Source organism: Hipposideros armiger, unplaced genomic scaffold (genome assembly GCF_001890085.2).
Source record: "Hipposideros armiger isolate ML-2016 unplaced genomic scaffold, ASM189008v1 scaffold_108, whole genome shotgun sequence".
Lineage (NCBI taxonomy): Eukaryota > Metazoa > Chordata > Mammalia > Chiroptera > Hipposideridae > Hipposideros > Hipposideros armiger.
In genome coordinates this window covers 1,528,359-1,548,685 of record NW_017731458.1, presented here as the reverse complement: position 1 = coordinate 1,548,685, position 20,327 = coordinate 1,528,359, and the positions used below count along the sequence as shown (strand labels likewise).

Genomic DNA, 20,327 nt, shown 5'->3' with positions numbered 1-20,327 from the left:
GAGGGCAGTGTCACTGGCCCTCATATGTGGGATCCGAACCGGGGCCCTCTGGCATCCCAAGCGAGTTCTTAACCATCGCGCCACTCGGCCGGCCCCCAAGCCAGCTCTTAACCAACGGGCACCACTCGGCCGGCCCCTCCTAAAAGCTTTAATAGTTTGCCCTCCAGGTTTTTCAGGGTTCATGTGAGAAGGAAGAGTGAACCAGAAAGAAGAAAACTTAACCCTTGTCTTCATCTTTTCTATCAAGGTTCTGCATTACTGCTAAACCCTACTACTGTCTCTTTGTGACATGGTTTTGATAAGTATTACAGAGCTTCCCTTAGCGTGTGTGTTGTGAGGGAGGTGGAATAAATATACTGGTCAGTTCTCTCTGAATAATCATCCCCCCAGTAATTTTGTTCCTTTTGACCCAATGGCTTCAACAGCTAAGCCAGCACTGTAATGGGTGTTGTCAACCAACTCAGAAACATCAGAGGTTTGCATAGAATTTCTGCTTGTAATTTTGAAAAACAACTTTTTCAGTCTTTACGATCCAGCTGGGACTAGTGAGTTGGCCATTTCAACCACCTAAGATTTTTTTTTTAACCTAACTGTGTTAGAGCTGACTATGCTTTAATACCCAACAAGGCACTTTAGGCCCGGGAGGTATTGAGGTATTGAGTTACTGTGCTAGGTGCTTCAAACCCCCCACTTTGCCCAAAAAAAGATTTTTATGAATATCTGAGCGTTGCTCCCAGAGTCACTAAAATGAATTGGGAAATTGCTTCATTTTAAGTTTACCCCACAAGGCCTTACATTATTAAAGGACTTCAGTGTATTTCTCATCTCAAATTACGTAAGCATAATCCTATTATTCTACTAAACTTATCACATAGGATTATAAGACGTTTCTTAGACACCAATATGTAATGCAAGCACTTATAAAACTTTGTTTGTAGGGCCAACCGAGTGGCTCAGTTGGTTAAGAGCTCGCTCAAGAGTTTGAGCTCTGAGCAACAAGGTCCCTGGTTTGATTCACGGCCCGAGTTGAGCTGCCGCTGAGCTGCTAACAGGTGGCAGTATGGCTCAGCTGAAAAAAAACAAACAACTTTGCTTGTAAAACCTTTGGTCAAATTTTCTTACAAGAGAACTAAATAATTTTTTGTTGTTCCATGGCATTAATTAGTAGATGTTAAACTCTTAAATCATAGACAACAAAGTATCTCTCTTTCATCTATATTATTCTGTACCATCTCAGATGTAGAAATCTTGTTCAGTTTAATCGGACCCTGGATCTGTTCAACAGCTGTATAGCCTGGGAGTCTTCTACTAGAATTCATGTTTTTTAGCACTTCCAAAGTTACAATAAATAGCTCCACTCCCAAACCCAGTGTATTTCATGCTCCAATGTTCCAGGGAAATATCAAGATACACAAAAATACCATAGAACTACAGCCCCAAAGTTAGAATAGTCAAATGCCTGACCTATTTATGACATTTGTAGTGACTTATAAACCAGACCATAATCTCAGCATTGTCTGTGCAAAATTAAATTGGTGTTCCAGAATTTTTTATGTAGTTTATATTCTAGATATACAGTTGTCTTGCTAGTCATAGGTAATGGCAGAAACTTATTGGGAAGGAGCTGATAGAAAAAAGAAAAACATGAGATGTTTCATGGTTTTCACTTTTTTAAGGTATCGGTCAGTTCATAACAATAGATCAGAATTGTCATTTGTAAACTTAAAACTCAGTAAAAAAGCCTACCGTCATGAAGATTGTTTCTTTTCTAGAAGAATAGCTTCTGAAAATTCCACAGCAATGAGCAAATTTTAGATCATAGTGGTCTCTCCTCTTAAGTCGCCAAGTTTTTTTCTGATGTTTCTTCTTGCCTTTTTGGTGTGATTATGCATATTTAAAATACCTTTATTTTCTTTTTAGAATGTCTGATATAATACCTTATATTCTATTCTCTCCAGCTCTTATTTTTGGCTCTCCAGTTTATTGTGGGTTTAGAATTTATTTTGGGTTTTGACCAAGCACTATGGCTTTATTGAAATAAATCTCTGGTCTTTCTGTATTTTTCTATCCTAGCAGGATCCCAGGGGTGTCTTATGCTATTAATCCTATCAATTTTGGAATTACTAGTCATATCTCCTCACTTCTGAATTAATCTCCATTAACTGAAAGGTCGGCATGAAAAGATTTCCAAATTGGAGTTGCTTTCAAAAGTATTTCCTGAGGCCAAATGAGAAGCAGAATGTCTCCCCTCCCCCTTAATCATCTTTCATTGCTGATGAAATCCCCTCAAAAGATACCTGAACCAAAACTTTTACTAGGGATGTTTTCAAACCTGTGTTTTTAGGAGGTTAATAAGGTAAGGTGCCGTTCATCACTTACTGCAACCTAAGCTTTTGAATTAATAATCTTCTTTTTTAAACCATCTTTTTGTACTGTAACAAGGCCCTGATACATTTTTTCTGGGTTTCCCATTTACGTAGTGGACCATGTCCCAGACACTATACTAAGTCCTAGGAGATATAATGGTGAGCAAAACAGATGAAGACCCAGCCTTTTTGGAGCTTATTGGCATTTAGAGGGAAAAGACATAATTGTATAATAAGTATAATTATAAAATAAGTGCTGGGAAAGGAAAGTATAGGGAAATGATGAGTGTATAAAGCAGGAGAACCAGGTCTTGTTTGAGATACTGGATTTGGAAATAGTGATGGTCAGGGAGGGCTTCCCTGAAGAAATGAACTAAGATTTGAAAGATAATATAAGAGTAAAATGGGACAAGAGGGTGAGTAGATAGCTGATTGTAGATAAAGGGAATATTACGCATATGTCATTTGAGGCCAGAATAGCTGACAGGGAGAGTGGCATTAGATGAGGCTAGAGCAGATGGCCTTGGCCAGATAATGCAGAGCCTTGTAGGCTATTTAAGGATGTTGGTCTTTATTCTAAGAAAGCCATAAATTATTTTAAATAAATATATCACGTTAATGGCACTTCCCTACCCTTCTCTTTTGTAGATTTAGCTGCATTTTAAAAACTTCAGTCAGCTTAAGTTGATTATATGTTTTTTTCTACCATTAATAAGATCCGATGTTTTCCTTCCTCTTTTTAACAATCCTATCTTGACTGTATATTTTAAAGTTGTTTTCAAATTAGCATCTTTTCATGCTTGAGTTTTAGTTGTTCCTTTTTCAGAACCTGGGCCATAAATTTCTTTTTACATACTTACTCCTGAAGGTGTCTTATCAGTCATCTCTAAGCATACCTGATTTCTTAAAATCTAAGTGTTTAAAAACAAATTTGTAAAATGTTCCTTGTATAATCTTGGGGTTGACAATAATTCCTGTATGTTTTGGCTACAATACTTCTGCAAGGTGATTCATTTATATGTAATGGATCCCCTCCCTTCATTTAACTTTTGTCTTCTCACTACAAAGGGTTCCCATCCTTGTGTCTGAACCTCAAAAGAGACACCAAATTCCAGAATAATGGGCTTGGTGTAGTCACCAGTTCCTCAGCTTTAAACATCATAGCATTAAATGTATAAGAAAAGTTGGCTAACTAACATCTAACAATGTAGAAGCCAGATAGCTTATAAAACTTGTCCTGTTTTGAGGTAATACAGTCTTGACCCTAGAAATCAAGCCTTATACCTGCCACTATCAGATTAATGTGTTCAGACTAGAGGTACTAACTTTGGTCTTTTTCCAGCATAAAAACTTTGGTCCTTCTGTGGAATCTGACTATTGTTCAAATTTGAGTTTCCTACATGAATCTCATCTCAAAATCTTAATCCCTTATGAATTTAAATTTACTTAACCTTTTTCTACAGACTGCTTTAGAATTGTCAGATGTTTGTGCTTGGAATCTTATCCTAGAATTTCAAATTCCCCATCTATTGTAGTTTCCTATTGCCACATTGCTTGCTTCCTGAGAAGATACTGATAGGAATCCATCACAAAGATGAACCAAATCCTTATGTGATATACTGATCATGTAAGCTAGATCCTGTGCAGCCAAAAACCAAATAGGCCTGACCAATCCTACATGTTTCTTTTCCTTCCCTTCTTCTGATCCAGCTTAACCAGTTAAGATGTGGATACAGTAGCCACAAGAGGGAAGAGGGTAAATCAAGAAGGGGAAGAAAACTGGCCTTTTTCCTAGGATGAAAGCACCTGTGGAAGGGATCTACTAGGCCTCATTGTTACATTGTATTCTAGGTACATATCAGAATGTTTACTTTTGGGGGGGAGGAGGAGGAGAAAATGTGCATAGCAAATTACATTCCCAGAGTTTTTTAAGTTGGTTCATTGAAATTTGGAATTTCTTCTCAAAGAAACAATGTTATAATCATGGCTGAATGTGCTTGCTATCTGATTTAACTTATAATATACCATTTAAAACTGTTTCATACCTTCTGTGGTAAAGGACCTTTGTGTTTGTTTTTAATTTCAAATCTTTTGGTAAAGCCTTGTTCTCCATTTTCTTACCTTGTAGAATAAGTTTTCCCAATGAACTCAGTTTGCAGACCACATTTTGAGTAACACTAAAATATTTTCTGGGGTAGATCAATGCAAGATGTGACTGGCATTGCAAAGTTAGAAGTTAGAACCACATTTCCTATAAAAACAATGTAAATAATACTGTAAGTACTACCTGACTTTAAAAATCTCATTACTTGAGGGGGACATTATTATCCTTATGGAAAGCATTTGTTGAGTGCCTTTCTATAAGACACTGCTAGGTGCTTAGGGACACCAGTATAATAAAATAATTGTTAAAGAGAACCTATGTGAAAAAATAGTGACAAAAAATGGTAAATACAAGTGCTTATAAAAGAAATTGAGCTCTAATCATTAAGTTCTGGGATGGTTGGGAATGATTTTTTGTAGACGAGGGTACTTGATGGGTTTTATGCAAGCCTTACAATCCCGAGAGGTCATTTTCTCATTTTATAGATATCAGGTCACATCTAATAACTGGAACCAGAATTCAAACTTTGATTTTCTGTCTATTTTATCATTCAAATCTATTTTCCTATATAGGCTTTAGTAGAGCTAAAAAGAAATGGGAGCCATATTATAGACAGCAGTTAGACAAAAGATTAGGCATTTGGGGATCCATTAGAAAATTTGGAGAAAGGGATGATACATACAAAATGTTGTTTTTAAGAAAATTAACCTGGCCTTAGTGTATAGGTTTAACTGAAGCAACTAAGAATGGGATAGCTTGGTTGTGACAAATGCATTATCTTCTAACGTGGAAATTATAGATTACTCTTGTCTTTCAGTGATGTTTTGGAGTTTTGCTAATTCTGCTTTGTAAGGTGACATTTATGGAACTGATTTTATAGGAAAATGCTAGCTATCTTTTAGTAAAATGGCATGTAGATTTTGTAAATGGCAGATATACTTTTAAAAAAATCAACTTCGGATATAATTAAAATTCAATAAAATGCATTCATCTTAAGTATATATTGGGTTGTTGGAAAAATTATGATGCATTTTGTAACGGAAAACAGAAAAAATACATCATGACTTTTCCAACAACCCAATAGTTTGAGTTTTGACAAATGTATATGTACACTTTAACATTTCCATTGCCTTGAAAAATTCCTTTGGGCTTCTTTACAGTCAACCCCCTTAATTTTTTTTTTTTTTGAGGTATGAATTGTATTCGGTAAAATTCACTCTTTTTGGTATTTAATTCAGAGTTTTGAGAAATGCATAGTCAAGTAACAACCATTGCAGTCAAGATGAAGAACCTTAAAAATTCCCTCATGCCTCTTTTATGGTCAACCCTCCTCTTCCCCACTCGCGATGTGCTTTTAAAATGTATCTGATTTATTTCAGAAAGTGAGTAATACACATGAATTACCTGTTTTCAAGAATCCCATTGTATACCATTTTAATTTTGTTATACTTAAGTTGTAGTTGTTATTCTTAGTTTTTCCCTCATATGTATGCTTTCTGACTCTGCTTGGACCCTTAGATCTCTACTCTTCCATAGTCATTTTGTCCTCTAATGATATCCTAGCATACTTTTCTTAGTACTGTTCTAAAAATGCCCTTTGAGGCCCCCGTTTTATAGTTTTTTAGCAAACTTGCATGGTTTACCTCACTTGAGAACATAGAGGCATCCTCACATCTTATGTTGAAATATCTTACTCACCTCTTCTCTAAGAAAAAGAGGAGCCCTGGGCAAAGTTTAAAAGGCTAACCTCTTTATAATATATCCTCATTTCCAATCATTCCTTCTCCTTAATACTTGCCTCAGTGTCTTTATATAACTCTTCCCCTCTGATTATAAGAATGCTATTTTAAATTGTTGCCATTTTTAAAAAAAAAACAAAAATATACCCATATGGATCCTTATTGCCCTTTATTTACTTTCATTCTTTACACTAGTAAATTTCTTGAGTAAGGGATCAGTACTGCTTCCCTTTCCCCAACATCTGTTCTCTATAGCCCTCTATAATCTGGTGTCTATCATACAACAGAAACTATGTTCTGGAAAGCTATGAATGGCTCCTGATCAACAAAGAGATTGCTCTCTTTTGCAGTTTAAATGTACTACAAAAGCCTGTTGATGTTTCTGTTTATTCTATCCTATCTTAATAGTTTTTCCATGTTACTAGATACTTTCAAAACAAAAAAGATCACTAAAATTTATACTTCCTTTTCCTTTTCCATTGCTTCTAAAACTAAAAGTGAAAATGAAATGTCGAAACAGTAAATTAATAAATCTATAGCAGATTTGTAATTGTGTATTTCACCCCTGATTGAAATAGAAAGTGATGGTTCTGCATCATTTGTTAGAAGGTTGAATTTTCATAGCTTTAAAATATTCAAACACTTTTTTATGGATTCAGCTACTCTTATCAAAAATTTTTTTGAGGGGCGGGAAGGGAAACTTGTCCCTGTTTTATTGTTACAACACTAAACCACAGTAAATTATCTTATTTTCATTCATTGGTCAGTTTTTATCTGCCTGCATTCTTTAATGTTTTTATTTTTGTGTTGTGGTTTGTTGTTTTTTTAATGTATAGACACACTGTTTTGGATGTCATACTTAACAGGAAAAGCATGGAGTCATAGGCTCAATAGAGTTAATAATAAGAAAATCAAATATTTATGTTACCTAAAGTAGCTTTGATCTCAATGTTACATTTTAAAGTCTAGGCTATTTTTATTATAGAGCATTAAAGTGATAAAACGTTTTATTTGTTTTGTTTAGCTTGTCAGCTCATCTGCAGCTTACCTTTACTGGTTTCTTCCACAAAAATGGTATGTACTTGAAAGTAAACATTTTGGCATTCTAACAACAAAACATCTTTGTGAATGTAAAAAGAAAAATTATTTTTAGTGTGTAAATTTATAAAATTATATTTGTTGAAAAAAAAGATATTGATTCTGCTAATTAAACTTCCTGTTAGTTGACCTCTCCAGCGATTTCTGTTATTGTTCTATGTGGTCAGCGATGGGATGTGCAGAATGTAACTTGCAACTCATTAAAAGTAGTGGTTTTAAAATTTTAGTCTGTAGAATCATTTTGACGCTTTGTTTAAAATACATATACCTGGACCCTACAAAGACTTAGGTCTAATAGCATTTTGGTGGATCTTAGGAGTCTGCATTTTAATAAAGCACCAAGATAACTTAGAAATAGGTTGTCTAAGGAACAAATTTTAAGAAACTCTGCTTTAAAAGTTTTTAAAAATTGTAGGAAGACTTGATATGTAACATCTTGTTCATAGCTTGGTCTCCTTATTTCTTGCCTGTTGTCCACTTATGTTTTAAGTAGATTATTGAAACTGTTAATTAGTGTTCTGATCATTCTTGAAGGTAAATGTTAATTTCATCTGGCTCTAAATATCTAGAGGAAATGCCAGCTCTTCTCTCTAAACCATACTTTTTTTGGCTATAATTACTGTTATAAAAAAAAATCTATAAAATATTATCCTACCCAACTCAGAACTATCATCTTTCCAGAGATCATAAGTAGAAAATAACAGAAAAATATTTTCTTTTTTTTTTTAAAGTATGTCAAGTTAGTCATTGTTGGTATTTAGGAAGAAACACAGTTTAATAATGAAAGTGTTATATTAGAACAGTTTGATAAATTAGTCAGGCTTTTTTGGTAAGAAATTTGACCTCTAGTCATATCTCTGTTAGCAACTAGTGTAACTTTACTTCTTGTTTTGCCTTAGATCAGGTCTATTTTTTTATATAGAAATAATTTGAGTAGCATTTTAATCTTTTTTCTAAATCATTTATGATCATCTCATAGAGTCCATATTTCTAGTCATTCATCATTATCTGGTTTTCTGTGGTACTTCTAAAGTACATGGACTGTAATACTTTAGAAGCTTATTTGAATTTGATAGATTCATTACTCCTTTGTTCTCAGGGACTTATGTAAAACAAATTATCTATCACTGAAATTAGTAATGGATATTAATTGAACAATATTTATTAAATAATTGAATTTTACTTGAATTAATAATTGAAATTAATTGGAAAGTATTTTGATTAAACTTTTTTCCTATCTGCATGATGAAATATGTAAAGTTCAAAAATTGCTTGAATTCACTTGCAGCTTTTATTTTTTCTTGATATTACTGAAGTAAATGAAAAAGTAAACTGTTGACACTTATGTTTCCAGAAAATAATTTCTTACTATAATCAAACTAGTAGAAGTTTGGAAGAAGCAGATGTATTGCCTGTCTTATGTATTCAAGGTATAGTTGTAGGTTTTGTTTTTTTAAGAAATAATATTTTTTAGAAAACCAGCATCAAGATCTCTAAAACCTGATTATTTTTCTTTTGTTTTTAAATGAAGACTTGTTTAGCAATTACTACTTGAAACTGCTTAGAATGAATACACAAAGATTAGGGTACTATTTTCATGGTGACTATTGTTCAGAGTGTTTTTGTTACTGCGTTGAAGACATTGGATTATTTTTTGCTATATTAAAAAGTGTTTTCCTAGATATAACTTTCAAAGAGACTAAATTCAAATGCATTTTATGCATACACCCTGCTTAAGAAGAATTTTTAAGTGGAAATAAGTGTTGTCCAAAATCTCTGAACAAAAATTATTTTATTTCTGTATATGTTTATGGATTCATTTATAGTACTTCTATATATTATTCAAACTTAATGATGAGTGAATACATATTTAAAGTTTTGAGCTATTAATGCCTTTGGAATTTCAAGATAATTAAGTTATGGAGAAGTATTTTGGAACCTTAATTTGCAGAAGTGTTTGTTAATTAATGTAGAGAATATAGACTTATTTAAAATTAAATACCTACACTTTGTAAACCAAGAGATTCCTTTAGGTAGTAAATAATACCTTAATTTTTGCTATCTCATATAGGCTTTAGAGATATTCTGGAGAAAAGGACAAAAAATACCGTATTTGCCGGCGTATAAGACGGTTTTTTGGCCCTGAAAAATATGCCTCCAAGTGGGGGGTCGTCTTATACGCAGGTACACTTCAGATAGACTGCCCATAGTGCTTGCCCCGTGCCATAGTGGCCTCCCGATGCCCGCCCACTTCATTCCACATACCGTTCAGGCATCAGCAGCGCTGCTGGGTGTATGTATGCTCGGCTGTGTGCGATTTTGCGAGTGTGGTAAATTCAGGTTACCGTATATTTCTTTACATATGCATTGAAGATTCGCGATTTTGCGCTATCATGGTGCCTGTTAGAATGTTGAAGAGCTCGCACTTGCGCACTAGTGAGGTCCTAGGGAGATGCTGATGCAAGGGTGGACCAGACTGCTATAGTGACAGGGCGGGCAAACAGGGAGCAGGGACCAATCAAATCAGGCTTTGTATACAGCCAACAGCCAACCACAATACTGCACCATTGTACAGTACAGCATAGAAAATGTCGACCAGTCAAACCCCTATCATCCCTATCATGGCACCAGCCAAAGGAAAGAAGTATGATGCAAATTTTAAACTGGAAGTTATAAACTTTGCTAAGGAAAATAATAATTGTGCTGCTGCAAGACAATATGGAGTAACAGAAAAGATGGTTCGGGACTAGAAATCAAATGAGAAAGCATTAAAGAGTATGCCAAGGGGTAAGTGTGCATTAAGAAGAGGCACCCCACACTGGCCAGAACTCGAAAAACATGTAGCAGACATGGTGGCTCAACATCGCCAAAACGGTTATGTGGTGACACAAAATACAATACGCTTGTTTGCACTTCAGTGGGCCAAATCAAATCTGATATTGTTTTACCTTTTATTTGGTGTGTGGAAGGTGTGCGGAAGAGGGGGTAGTCTTATACGGCGAGTATATAACAAACTCTGTATTTTGAGTGGAAATGTTAGGGGGTCGTCTTATACGCCCAGTCGTCTTATACGCCGGCAAATACGGTAGCTATCTTTCTTTAGTTTCACAATCTCTGCATTCAAAGTGAAAGGTGTATAATAGTAACTAGTTTAAATGTATCTTTAAGTAATTTTTTAATAATAGATATTGGTAAAAGGAAAAAAATTAAAAATGTTTATTTTTATGTGGTTGTCTCTCCTGAACTGAAAATACTTTTTTTTTTTTTAAGATTTTATTGGGGAATTGGGGGAGGGGAACAGCATTGGGAAATCTCCAGAACAGACAAGTTGCTGTCCTTGTTGGTATTATCATTGCGCTCATTCCGGGTGAGGTAGTCGCTCGCCGGTCATTGGACGGCCACTCACAGTGGCTTATGGCAGCTCATGCCCGCTGCCGGCTGCTCACGCTGGCTGCCAGCCACTCCAGTAGCTCACAGCAGCCCACTGCAGCAGGTGCTGCAGCCTCTGCCGTCACCGGCGACTCACGACAGCCCAGCTCCAGGTTGAGCTGTTGTTCACCATCTTAGTTGTAGAGGGCACAGCATCACTGGCCTGCAGATGGGATCCGAACAGGGACCCTGCTGCTCAGAGCTGGTGTCCCAAGCCAACTCTTAACCAATGCGCTACTCGGCTGGCCCTGAAAATACTTTTGATAAATACAGACAAATGCAGTTTATTACATTCTTATCATAATGGTTAAGTGTTTATAATAGAAATAATTGGTAATTTTTTTTAGTTTTAATTAAAATAATTGAGCCATTATTTGAATCAAAATAAAATCACAATATATAAGAAGGTACTTATAATTCTCTTGTGAAAGGTTTATGAAGAGTGTGCTACGTATTTGGAACTGATTTTGGGAAACAAGAAAGGATAAAATTCTGAGAAGTCTTCATTATAGGATGTCTTTTTTGTTTGAAATTTCTAAGCTTCTTAGGAAAATGAGCACTGTATTTATATTCTTTTTAAAAATTCACTTAAGTATTTATTTTTCTATTTAGATAAGCCATCACAAAATTCAGAAAATGAACAAAATTCTGTTACCCTAGAAGTCCTGCTTGTGAAAGTTTGTCACAAAAAAAGAAAGGTAACATAAAATGATATTGGTAGATTAAGTAATTTTTTAAACTGAATGTTTTCATGCATGTATACTGTGTTTTTAAACCTTGAAAGTTTTTGAATATGTTGTTGCCTGAATTGTAAAACTGATAATTCTTTTGCCAACCTTCCAGATCTTCATGTTTTTTTTCTAATCTGACTATAGGTATATGTGTAAAACTTTCTCCTATAGGAGTCTGACAGTGAAGGGAAAACACTATCTTTTAGCATCTTAACACATAAATTCAGTTACTTCCCTACCACTTCAGTCTCTTAACTTATTTTTTAGCTACTTGTACCCATGAAATTTTAAGTAATGGATAAGGGAGAGTTTTTCCCAAAAGGATTATCTTTCGTGACACTACTCTCAGGCAAAGAAATTCTGTTGCCAGTATTATCAGCCATTAAGTTGTTAATACATGGCTTCAAGTTTTTATTATAAGATGAAATCATTTTCTCATAGAAACAAGTGTTATGATGGTTAAATTTCCTGGGCATCCCACCAGAGCCAACAGATTTACTTTTAGTAGTCTCAAGTTGTTGGGTATTTTAAGAGTAGGAATGACCTGTATGAAGTTCCTATTGCTGATGTTCTTCCAAAATCTTGGTAAGGTGATACGGGGCTTGAAAACTGTGCTAGTGCATTGGTATTGAGTAGACTATGGTGACAGGAAACAGTAGAGTAAGTATGTATTAAAAACCTTAAAGTTAAGAAATATCATTTCCCACACCCACCCAACCCCCATACCCACGTGACAAGCAGTAATGTGAAAATTCTTAAGTATATTGTTTATTTAGGCAAAAATATGTGACTATACCTATAATATCCTTTAGTGTTTCAAAAAAAATAATAGATGTAAACATTTTCTTGGAAGGATATACTACTACTATTGCTCATCTCTGGAGTGTAAGACCTGGGGCATGGGGGACACTTACATTTTCATTTTATACTCTCATGTAGAATAGAATTTCTTTTAGATTATAAACATATATTTATTTTAAAAAGAAGCTAGCACAAAATATGTACTGTATTTTCTTGTTATGAAGGACTTGTGAATCTTCTAATTTTTCAACTATGCTCTTTTGGCATAACTCTAGTTATATAATTACAGAACATTACTCATAAGATGATTAATATTGCCTCTTTAAACATTTAAATATATGAATTTACTATTTCATAATGTTGGTGACAGTGGGGTTATTGTAATTATCTTTTTTCATTTCTATTGGTCCCATCAATTATCTTGTTAAAATAGAAAATTTAAGGAGAAGGATCAGTTTACATGAGTTTAACATTTTAAGCATAGTTTTAATTTCATATTTCTAATTTAAAACTCCGATGACCATCAGTTAAATATTGGATATATCATTTTCAATTTATTAGAGAAATCATCATTTGTGTTAATATTTGGAATATAGTTATTCCAAGTTTTCTTTTTGCTTCATTACAGTCTTCAGAATTTTAGCATGCTATTTGGTAATCACGGCCTATGCACTGTTTCCTGTAGCTGTGATTACAAGTTTTATTGTAATTCTTATTGCATATGTCTAAATAAATATAATTTAATAATCTCTACTTTTACAGGATGTAAGTTGTCCAATAAGGCAAGTTCCTACAGGTAAAAAGCAGGTGCCTTTGAATCCTGACCTCAATCAAACAAAACCTGGAAATTTCCCATCCCTTGCAGTTTCCAGTAATGAATTTGAACCTAGTAACAGCCATATGGTGAAGTCTTACTCATTGCTATTTAGAGTGACTCGTCCGGGAAGAAGAGAGTTTAATGGAATGATTAATGGAGAAACCAATGAAAATATTGGTAATTTTTATTTTAATAATTTTACTAGATTTTGTCATTGAGATTAAGGTGGTCAGTGAAAGTGACTGAACCAGTATATTGTCACATATTCATAATTTTATAATAAGTATTTCTTTTTGAGTTATTACAATAATTTATTTAAGACTTTGACATTCCAAGGAAGAAAATGGTGCAGAACTAGAAATAATTTGCATGTGTTCTAATAGCATGGCCTTGATTTGCAAATCTCTGATAGTCTAATGAGATAATTTTTTGGTAGGTTGCCCAGGCTCTTAGACTGTTGACTGTTGTGCTGTACTAGGTATTTAATTTGTAAAGTTCTCATTAGTTCATGATGAAACATATTTCATGTAGTAAAAAAATAAATTGAATACTGGATGGAAAAGACGGGTATTTCAAATAAGTCTCATTAAACAATAAATCCATTCTGCCACCTGTTGGCAGCTCAGCGGCAGCTCAGCTTGGGCTGGGAATTGAACCGCTGTTGCTCAGAGCTCAAACTCCTGAGTGAGCTCTTAACCAACTGAACCACTTGGCCAGCCCTACCCCCAACATTTTATTGTGGAAAATTTCATACGTACACAACAGGCAAAAGAATTTTATAGTGAATAACTATATCTTCCCCACTTAGATTACGATTAATATTTTATTACACTTGGTTATCACCTACCTATCCCAGTAGTTCTGAATCTACCTTTGAGGTAATCATTTAACCAACCTACAGGTGCTGGGGATACAAAGATGACTAAAACATCCAGTCCTAGCCTCCAAAGGCTCACAACCTAGAGCATGGAGACAGACATAAAATAAATACAGTTGATCCTTGACCAACACAGGTTTGAACTGTGTGGGGTTGTTAATAAGTGGACCTGCGTAATTCAAACCTATGTTGTTCAAGGGTCCATTGTATTTGCAGCAAAATAAGGAGTCACATAACAGGTAAATGTGAAGTTCAGTGGAGAAGCACCTTGGAAGAAATAATCTTTGAAGTTCTTGAATAGTAGCCATGAATGAGGAGGATCATTCTGAACAGAAAATAACATTTACACAAATGTGGGGTTAATGTCAATGAATGTCAAAAAGTAAGGACATACTTGTAAAAACAAAATTTATGAGTGTAAGTCTGGATAGTACATTGCAACGTAAGTGTAATTTGTACCTCATTTGGGATAAATGTAATATGGGACCATCTATCATAAATATGACATTTTTGCTTGAATATTTGATTCATGAGAAATGTTTGTCAAATTCAGATGTCAATGAAGAACTTCCAGCTAGAAGAAAACGAAATCGCGAAGATGGGGAAAAGACATTTGTTGCACAAATGACAGTATTTGATAAAAACAGGTAATGTTGGGACAATCAAGGCTCCCATAATGTTTTAGATATGGTTTTATTCTGAAGCAGAATATAGTGATGATATTATTTCTTTGTTTCTCTTTATTCTTATGACTGAAAAATTATTCTTTATTCTTATGTTGAAAAAACAAATTTGTAATTACTGAGTTTTTCTCTATCACATAGAAAGCAATAAACATAGAGGAGGAACTATTTGAATGGCTCAGTTAAGATTGTTTGTTCGACAATTATTTTCTGAGTGTCTACTGTTTATTGGACACTGTTCTAGGCAGTAAGAAGGGAATAAAATCCAGCTTTCGCAGAGCTTAACTTGTAGTGGAGGACCCCCCCTCCCCCACCCCCATTATATCAAGTGATATCCTTAGTGGTGAGTGCTGTGAAGAAAAAGAATGGTGGTTTTATAGAGGAAAACCTCTGAGAAGGTAATATTTGAGCAGAGACCTGAATGAAGTGGGCCCTGTGCAAATCTTGAGATTTCGTATTTACTAAAATTAAGGAAGAAAATTATATGTAATCATTGTATGGCTCTGTGCATTTGGCCCAGGGTAGCAAAGAACACTTGGATTTATAACCTTGGCAGTTTTCATTTGGGAATGAAGCATCTTAGTGCCAGTAGAAGAGATCTAGGAAGCAAATGCAGCATTCTTTTTGACAACATGGGAGGTGAAACCTATAACATGCCAGGAGTTCTTGTCCCAGGCTACTCACTGTTGGTTAACAGAGCTCACTGTCAGGTGTAGGTGAAAGAGCCAAGAAAAGCAACTAGTATATTCCTTGTACTGTTTAAAAAGTACTGGATTGTTGCTTTAATATAATCACTTATTAGCCACCAAGTAAAGAAAGTTACAAGGCTTTTATAGGAAGGCAAACATGATTAGGAACATAGATTTTGGCTGCCACATTACCTTAGAATGTATAACTTAATGTCATTTAATATTACCACTGGCAGAACCAATATAGTGTCTTTCAGAAATCTGTGGATCAAAGATTTAAATGGAAAACAACAGAAACAAATGTACTAGGAGACAGTGATTATGTCTGTGGGAGAAGCAATTAGAATGTGGCAGAGTGGGTTTCATCAGTGTTGATAAATATTTTAGGCAGCATGGGGACGTACATTGTGGTTTTAAAATTCATTACATATATATTACATATAAATATATTCCTTGTACATATAAAATACTGCTTTTTATTTAATGATAAAATGTACCAAGAAAAAAAACATGGTGGAGAATTTTCCCCAAACTTCTTTTGAAAATTTCCAAACCTATTGAAAGAATAATACAAGTAAATAACACCCATATACCCTTCACTTAGATTCATCAGTAGTTAACATTTTAGCACATTTGCTTTATTTGTAAGTGTGTATTTTGTTTTTTATGGTGAACCATTTGAAAGTTAGATTGTGACACTCTATTTCATTTCTCTTAAACACTTCAGGGTGTATCTCCTAAGAACATTTCCCTGTGTAACTACAATATACTAATCATATTAAGGAAATTTAACATAACAAATATTGGGTTGGCGGAAAAGTCATGACGTATTTTTTCTATGTTTTTCATTGCAAAAATGCGTCATGACTTTTCCGACAACCCAATACAATACTGTCTCCCCAAATGACCCCAATAATGCTCTAAAGCTGTTTCCCCTTCCCCCCAGTTGTGGACTGATCTCATCTATAGTACTTGTCAGTTGCCGTCTCTATTCAGTCTCCTGTAGTTCTGCAATATGTCTCTCAGTTTGGATTTTTGTGGTTGGTTCCTTAATGAATACATCAGGTTAAACATTTTGGGCAGGAACACTACATGGTGACATGTTCTTTGTGCACATCACAAACACACAATATTAGGTTTGATCACTTGATTAAGGTGGTATTTACCATATTTCTCTATTGTAACACTACATTTTCCCTTTAATTAATTAATGTATAATCTCTGTGGTAATACATGAAACTGGGTAAATGTCCTTTTTCTCCCAGCAGCCTTTTATCTAGTAGTTTAGCATTCATTGATGATTCTTGCTTGAATAAATTATTCCTATGTCAGCTGCCAGTTGGTTACTTTCTGTCATTTCTTCCACTTTTATTGGCAGTTTTCTGTAAAGAAGAGCATTCCTTCCCTTAACAACAACAACAAAAAAACAGTATGGATTAACAGATTCCATTTTAATTCAATCTGTTTTAATCAGTTTATGCAGTTACTAAGTTTACTGCTCAGATGTCCCCAATTTGGTCAGGAGGAGCCCCTCTAAGCAGGCTCCTGTGTCCTTTTCCGTACTTATTATTTTGTTTTTCCTTTTTTTCTGGGATTGTCAAGTATTCCAGGCTTACATTTTTTTCTTACCTCTGCTCTGGAATTGGCCGTTTCTTAAAGGAGTCTTGTTTCCTTTTAGTGGCGAAAACGTATTTGAAAGCCAAGGTTTAGGGAGTTAGACATGTAAGAATTCTTTTTATAATCTCACAGAAATTAAAGTCTCCTTAAAGAATAATCAAAATTCAAAAGCCATATAGAAAAAGTGTGAAATATTAAGCAAAATAAAAAACTACTTATGAAAACAAAAAAATAAAACCCATCATAAACCAAAATAAAAATGACAAGTTGGGAAAAATAAACTTACAGATAGCTATCTTGTTTCTTTAGTATGAAAAAAATCATACTAAGTACAAAAACACCTCAGCCCAGTAGATGAGCAAAATACAATAAAAATGTGTACCAAAAAAATACGGTTCTTAAATAATTCATAGGTAAGACATCTGACTATAAAAGTACACTGAGATGCCATTTTTTTCACTTACCGGTTTAGCTGAGATCAAAAAACTTGATAAAGCACTATTGATGAGGCTGTGAGGAAAAAGGGCTTCCTCATACATTACAGGTAGGAGAGTAAATTGGATTGAACCTATCAAATGTGCAGTCATATAATAGAATATTATGTAGCCATGTAAATGCATGAGGGAAGCTCCTTTTCAGTTTAGAAGTGTATGAATGTATTACCTATTCAAATAAAGAATAAAATCAGCTTTTGGAAATATTAAGTTGAATAGCTTTGCGATATACTATTGAAGTCAAATGAATTCAGTTAACATAGCATAAAGACAAAAATACCTAAGTCTCAAAATCATTTGATGTTAAGAATCTTTGGAGACAGACTACCTGGATTCAGTTGCTAGCTCTGGTTAATTACTCTATCATCTTTAGGCAAGTTACTTAACCTCTTTGTGCTTCATTTTTCTCTTTTGAAAAACTAGAGTAATAGCAACTCCTTCACAGAGCTATTGGGAAGATTAAATGAACTGTGCAAATCTTTAAAATAGTGCCTGGCACATTGTAAGCACTCAATAAATGTTAGCTATTGTCACCTAACAGAATTGATGAAGAGAAGCCAAATTCTTGGTAATACAATTATTGAGCATGGTTGAAGAATGGTGTCTAGGGTAGTAGTGTTACCAGTGTTTAAAAGTATGGAAAAAATTATATGCGCACACATATATGTACATACATATTAAAACTATACTGCAGGGCCGGCCGAGTGGCTCAGTTGGTTAAGAGCTCGCTCAAGAGTTTGAGCTCTGAGCAACAGCGGTTCGAGTCCAGCCCGAGCTGAGCAGCCGCTGAGCTGCCAACAGGTAGCAGGATGACTCAGCTAAAAAAAACACAAAAAACTATACTGCAGATAAGTGTATAATTTGATTCTTTGATTCAACTGTTATTTATTCATCCATGAAATGTTTATTGAGCACCTATATGTGCCAGGTGCCCCCAGAATCTTATAGAGTCATCATTACAATCATAAATTAGATTACTGGTCAAGTATAAAAGTCAAGAATTCTAGTTCAAATATTTACAATAGTTTAACAGAGGCATAATTCTTAATGGTTCCATAAGGCAAGTATTGTAACACTGTTGTTAACACATTTTTAAAAGTATAAAGCCTGCACACATGCTTTATACTTAATGTTTAAAACTTACTAAGTTTTGAGATCTTAGGGATATTGTACTTCAAATGTTTAAAGTTATATCAGAGTAACTACATTAATGAAGTAATTTTCTAGTAATAATAGTTATAAGTGCAAGTAATTAAAATTGCTTTTGTCAAGAATGGAGTGTAGGTGTCTTTAAAAATTTTTTTGATATATAAGCTAGTTTATAAATTTAATGCTTTTTAGTATAAATCTAAAGATGTAGAATTTGTGTACTTATAATATATATAGGTTACTTTAAAGTGTATGTGTTTGTCTAACAGGCGCTTACAGCTTTTAGATGGGGAGTATGAAGTAGCCATGCAGGAAATGGAAGAATGTCCGATAAGCAAGAAAAGAGCAACATGGGAGACTATTCTTGATGGGAAGGTATGGACCGCTTAGAAGGCTGAGCACATTTTAGTTATGAACTCCCATTTTTGATTGATGTTTTCGTCCCCAAATGCAATTTCATGTTGGAAGTAGAGTCCTTTGTTTTTATACTTTGAAAAACACAACTAAAATTATCTGGTCACAGTATTCAGTGGAAGGCATCGTCCTTGGAGCCAGAGCAGGTTCAGATCTCCACTCCTAGCTATGGGGCATCTGGCAAATTACTTAAGCTTTGTGTCTCAGTTTTCTCATCTGTAAAATGAGGCATAGAATTAATGGCTTAAATGAAATAATTAATGAAATATGTTTTTAGCATTGTGCCTGGCATAAAATAAGTGCTCAATAAATATTAACTGCTATTTTAAATCCCATTCATAGTAACAGCAGATAATATGACTAGTAATAAATTTATAAAGAAATCTGCAGAACTTACATGAAATGAAGCACACTTAAAATAACTTCTAAGAGACTTAAAAGAACAAAAAGGCATACATACATTTCTTGAATAGGCAGACTCAACAGAATAACATCATTTCTAAATATATATTAGGTCAGTGTACTACCACAAGCAAAAACCTAAAAGGATTTTTTTAAGCCTTAAAATTAGTTTCAAGTTAACCTAGAAAAATATGTAATAATACTAAGGAAAATTATGCAAAGAACTTAAATTGCATGGTGTATACATAGGAATAGACAAGCATATCACTGACACATCCTGAAATAGTTTCATACATTTGGAATTTAGTCATGGTAAAATAGGTGTTAGATAGGTGTAGGAAAGAAAGAATGACTGTTAGTTAATTGTGACGAAATTGGTCTCTAGTCATCTGGAAATAAACTTAGATCTAATAAATTTCAGGAGGCTCATAAATGCAAATGTAAAAATTAACAATATAGAACTACAGAAAAAAATGAGTATTAATATAATCTTGCTATGAGGAAAGCCATTCTAAGTATGATAGAATAGCAAGAAAGCATTAAATAAAAAATGAATAAAGTGAATAATTTCTATACTGCTAAAATCTAAATTTAAAAACAAATGATAGACTAGGGAAAATATTTGTAACATACAAAAGGCTAATTTATTAATACATAGTTTTACAAATCAATTAGATAAAGATAAGCAATCTATTGAGTCATAATGAAAGTCATGACGTATTTTTCTGTTTTTCTTTTTTCTTTTTTTTTAAGATTTTTATTGCGGAATTGGGGGGATGGGAACAGTGCTGGGGAATTGGGGAAGGGGAACAGACAAGTTGTGTCGTTTTTGTTCTACAGTCTAGTTGTGGAGGACGTTGCTTCACTGGCCCAAGTTGGCACCATCATCGCGCTCTTCCCGGGCGAGGCAGATCAGT

The 20,327-nt window shown here is 34.3% G+C and overlaps 1 protein-coding gene across 2 annotated transcripts in view; it reads left to right on the top strand.

Annotated features, from left to right (window-relative positions):
* The window catches only part of SUZ12 (SUZ12 polycomb repressive complex 2 subunit), a 40,501-nt gene that overhangs the window by 9,209 nt on the left and 10,965 nt on the right, over positions 1 to 20,327 (top strand). For both annotated transcript variants that reach the window (XM_019647103.1, XM_019647104.1), the window contains 5 exons: positions 7,234 to 7,283; positions 11,349 to 11,434; positions 13,031 to 13,262; positions 14,516 to 14,609; positions 18,864 to 18,969. In XM_019647103.1, coding sequence (XP_019502648.1) covers positions 7,234 to 7,283; positions 11,349 to 11,434; positions 13,031 to 13,262; positions 14,516 to 14,609; positions 18,864 to 18,969 — 568 coding nt within the window. The remainder of the gene's footprint in view (positions 1 to 7,233; positions 7,284 to 11,348; positions 11,435 to 13,030; positions 13,263 to 14,515; positions 14,610 to 18,863; positions 18,970 to 20,327) is intronic.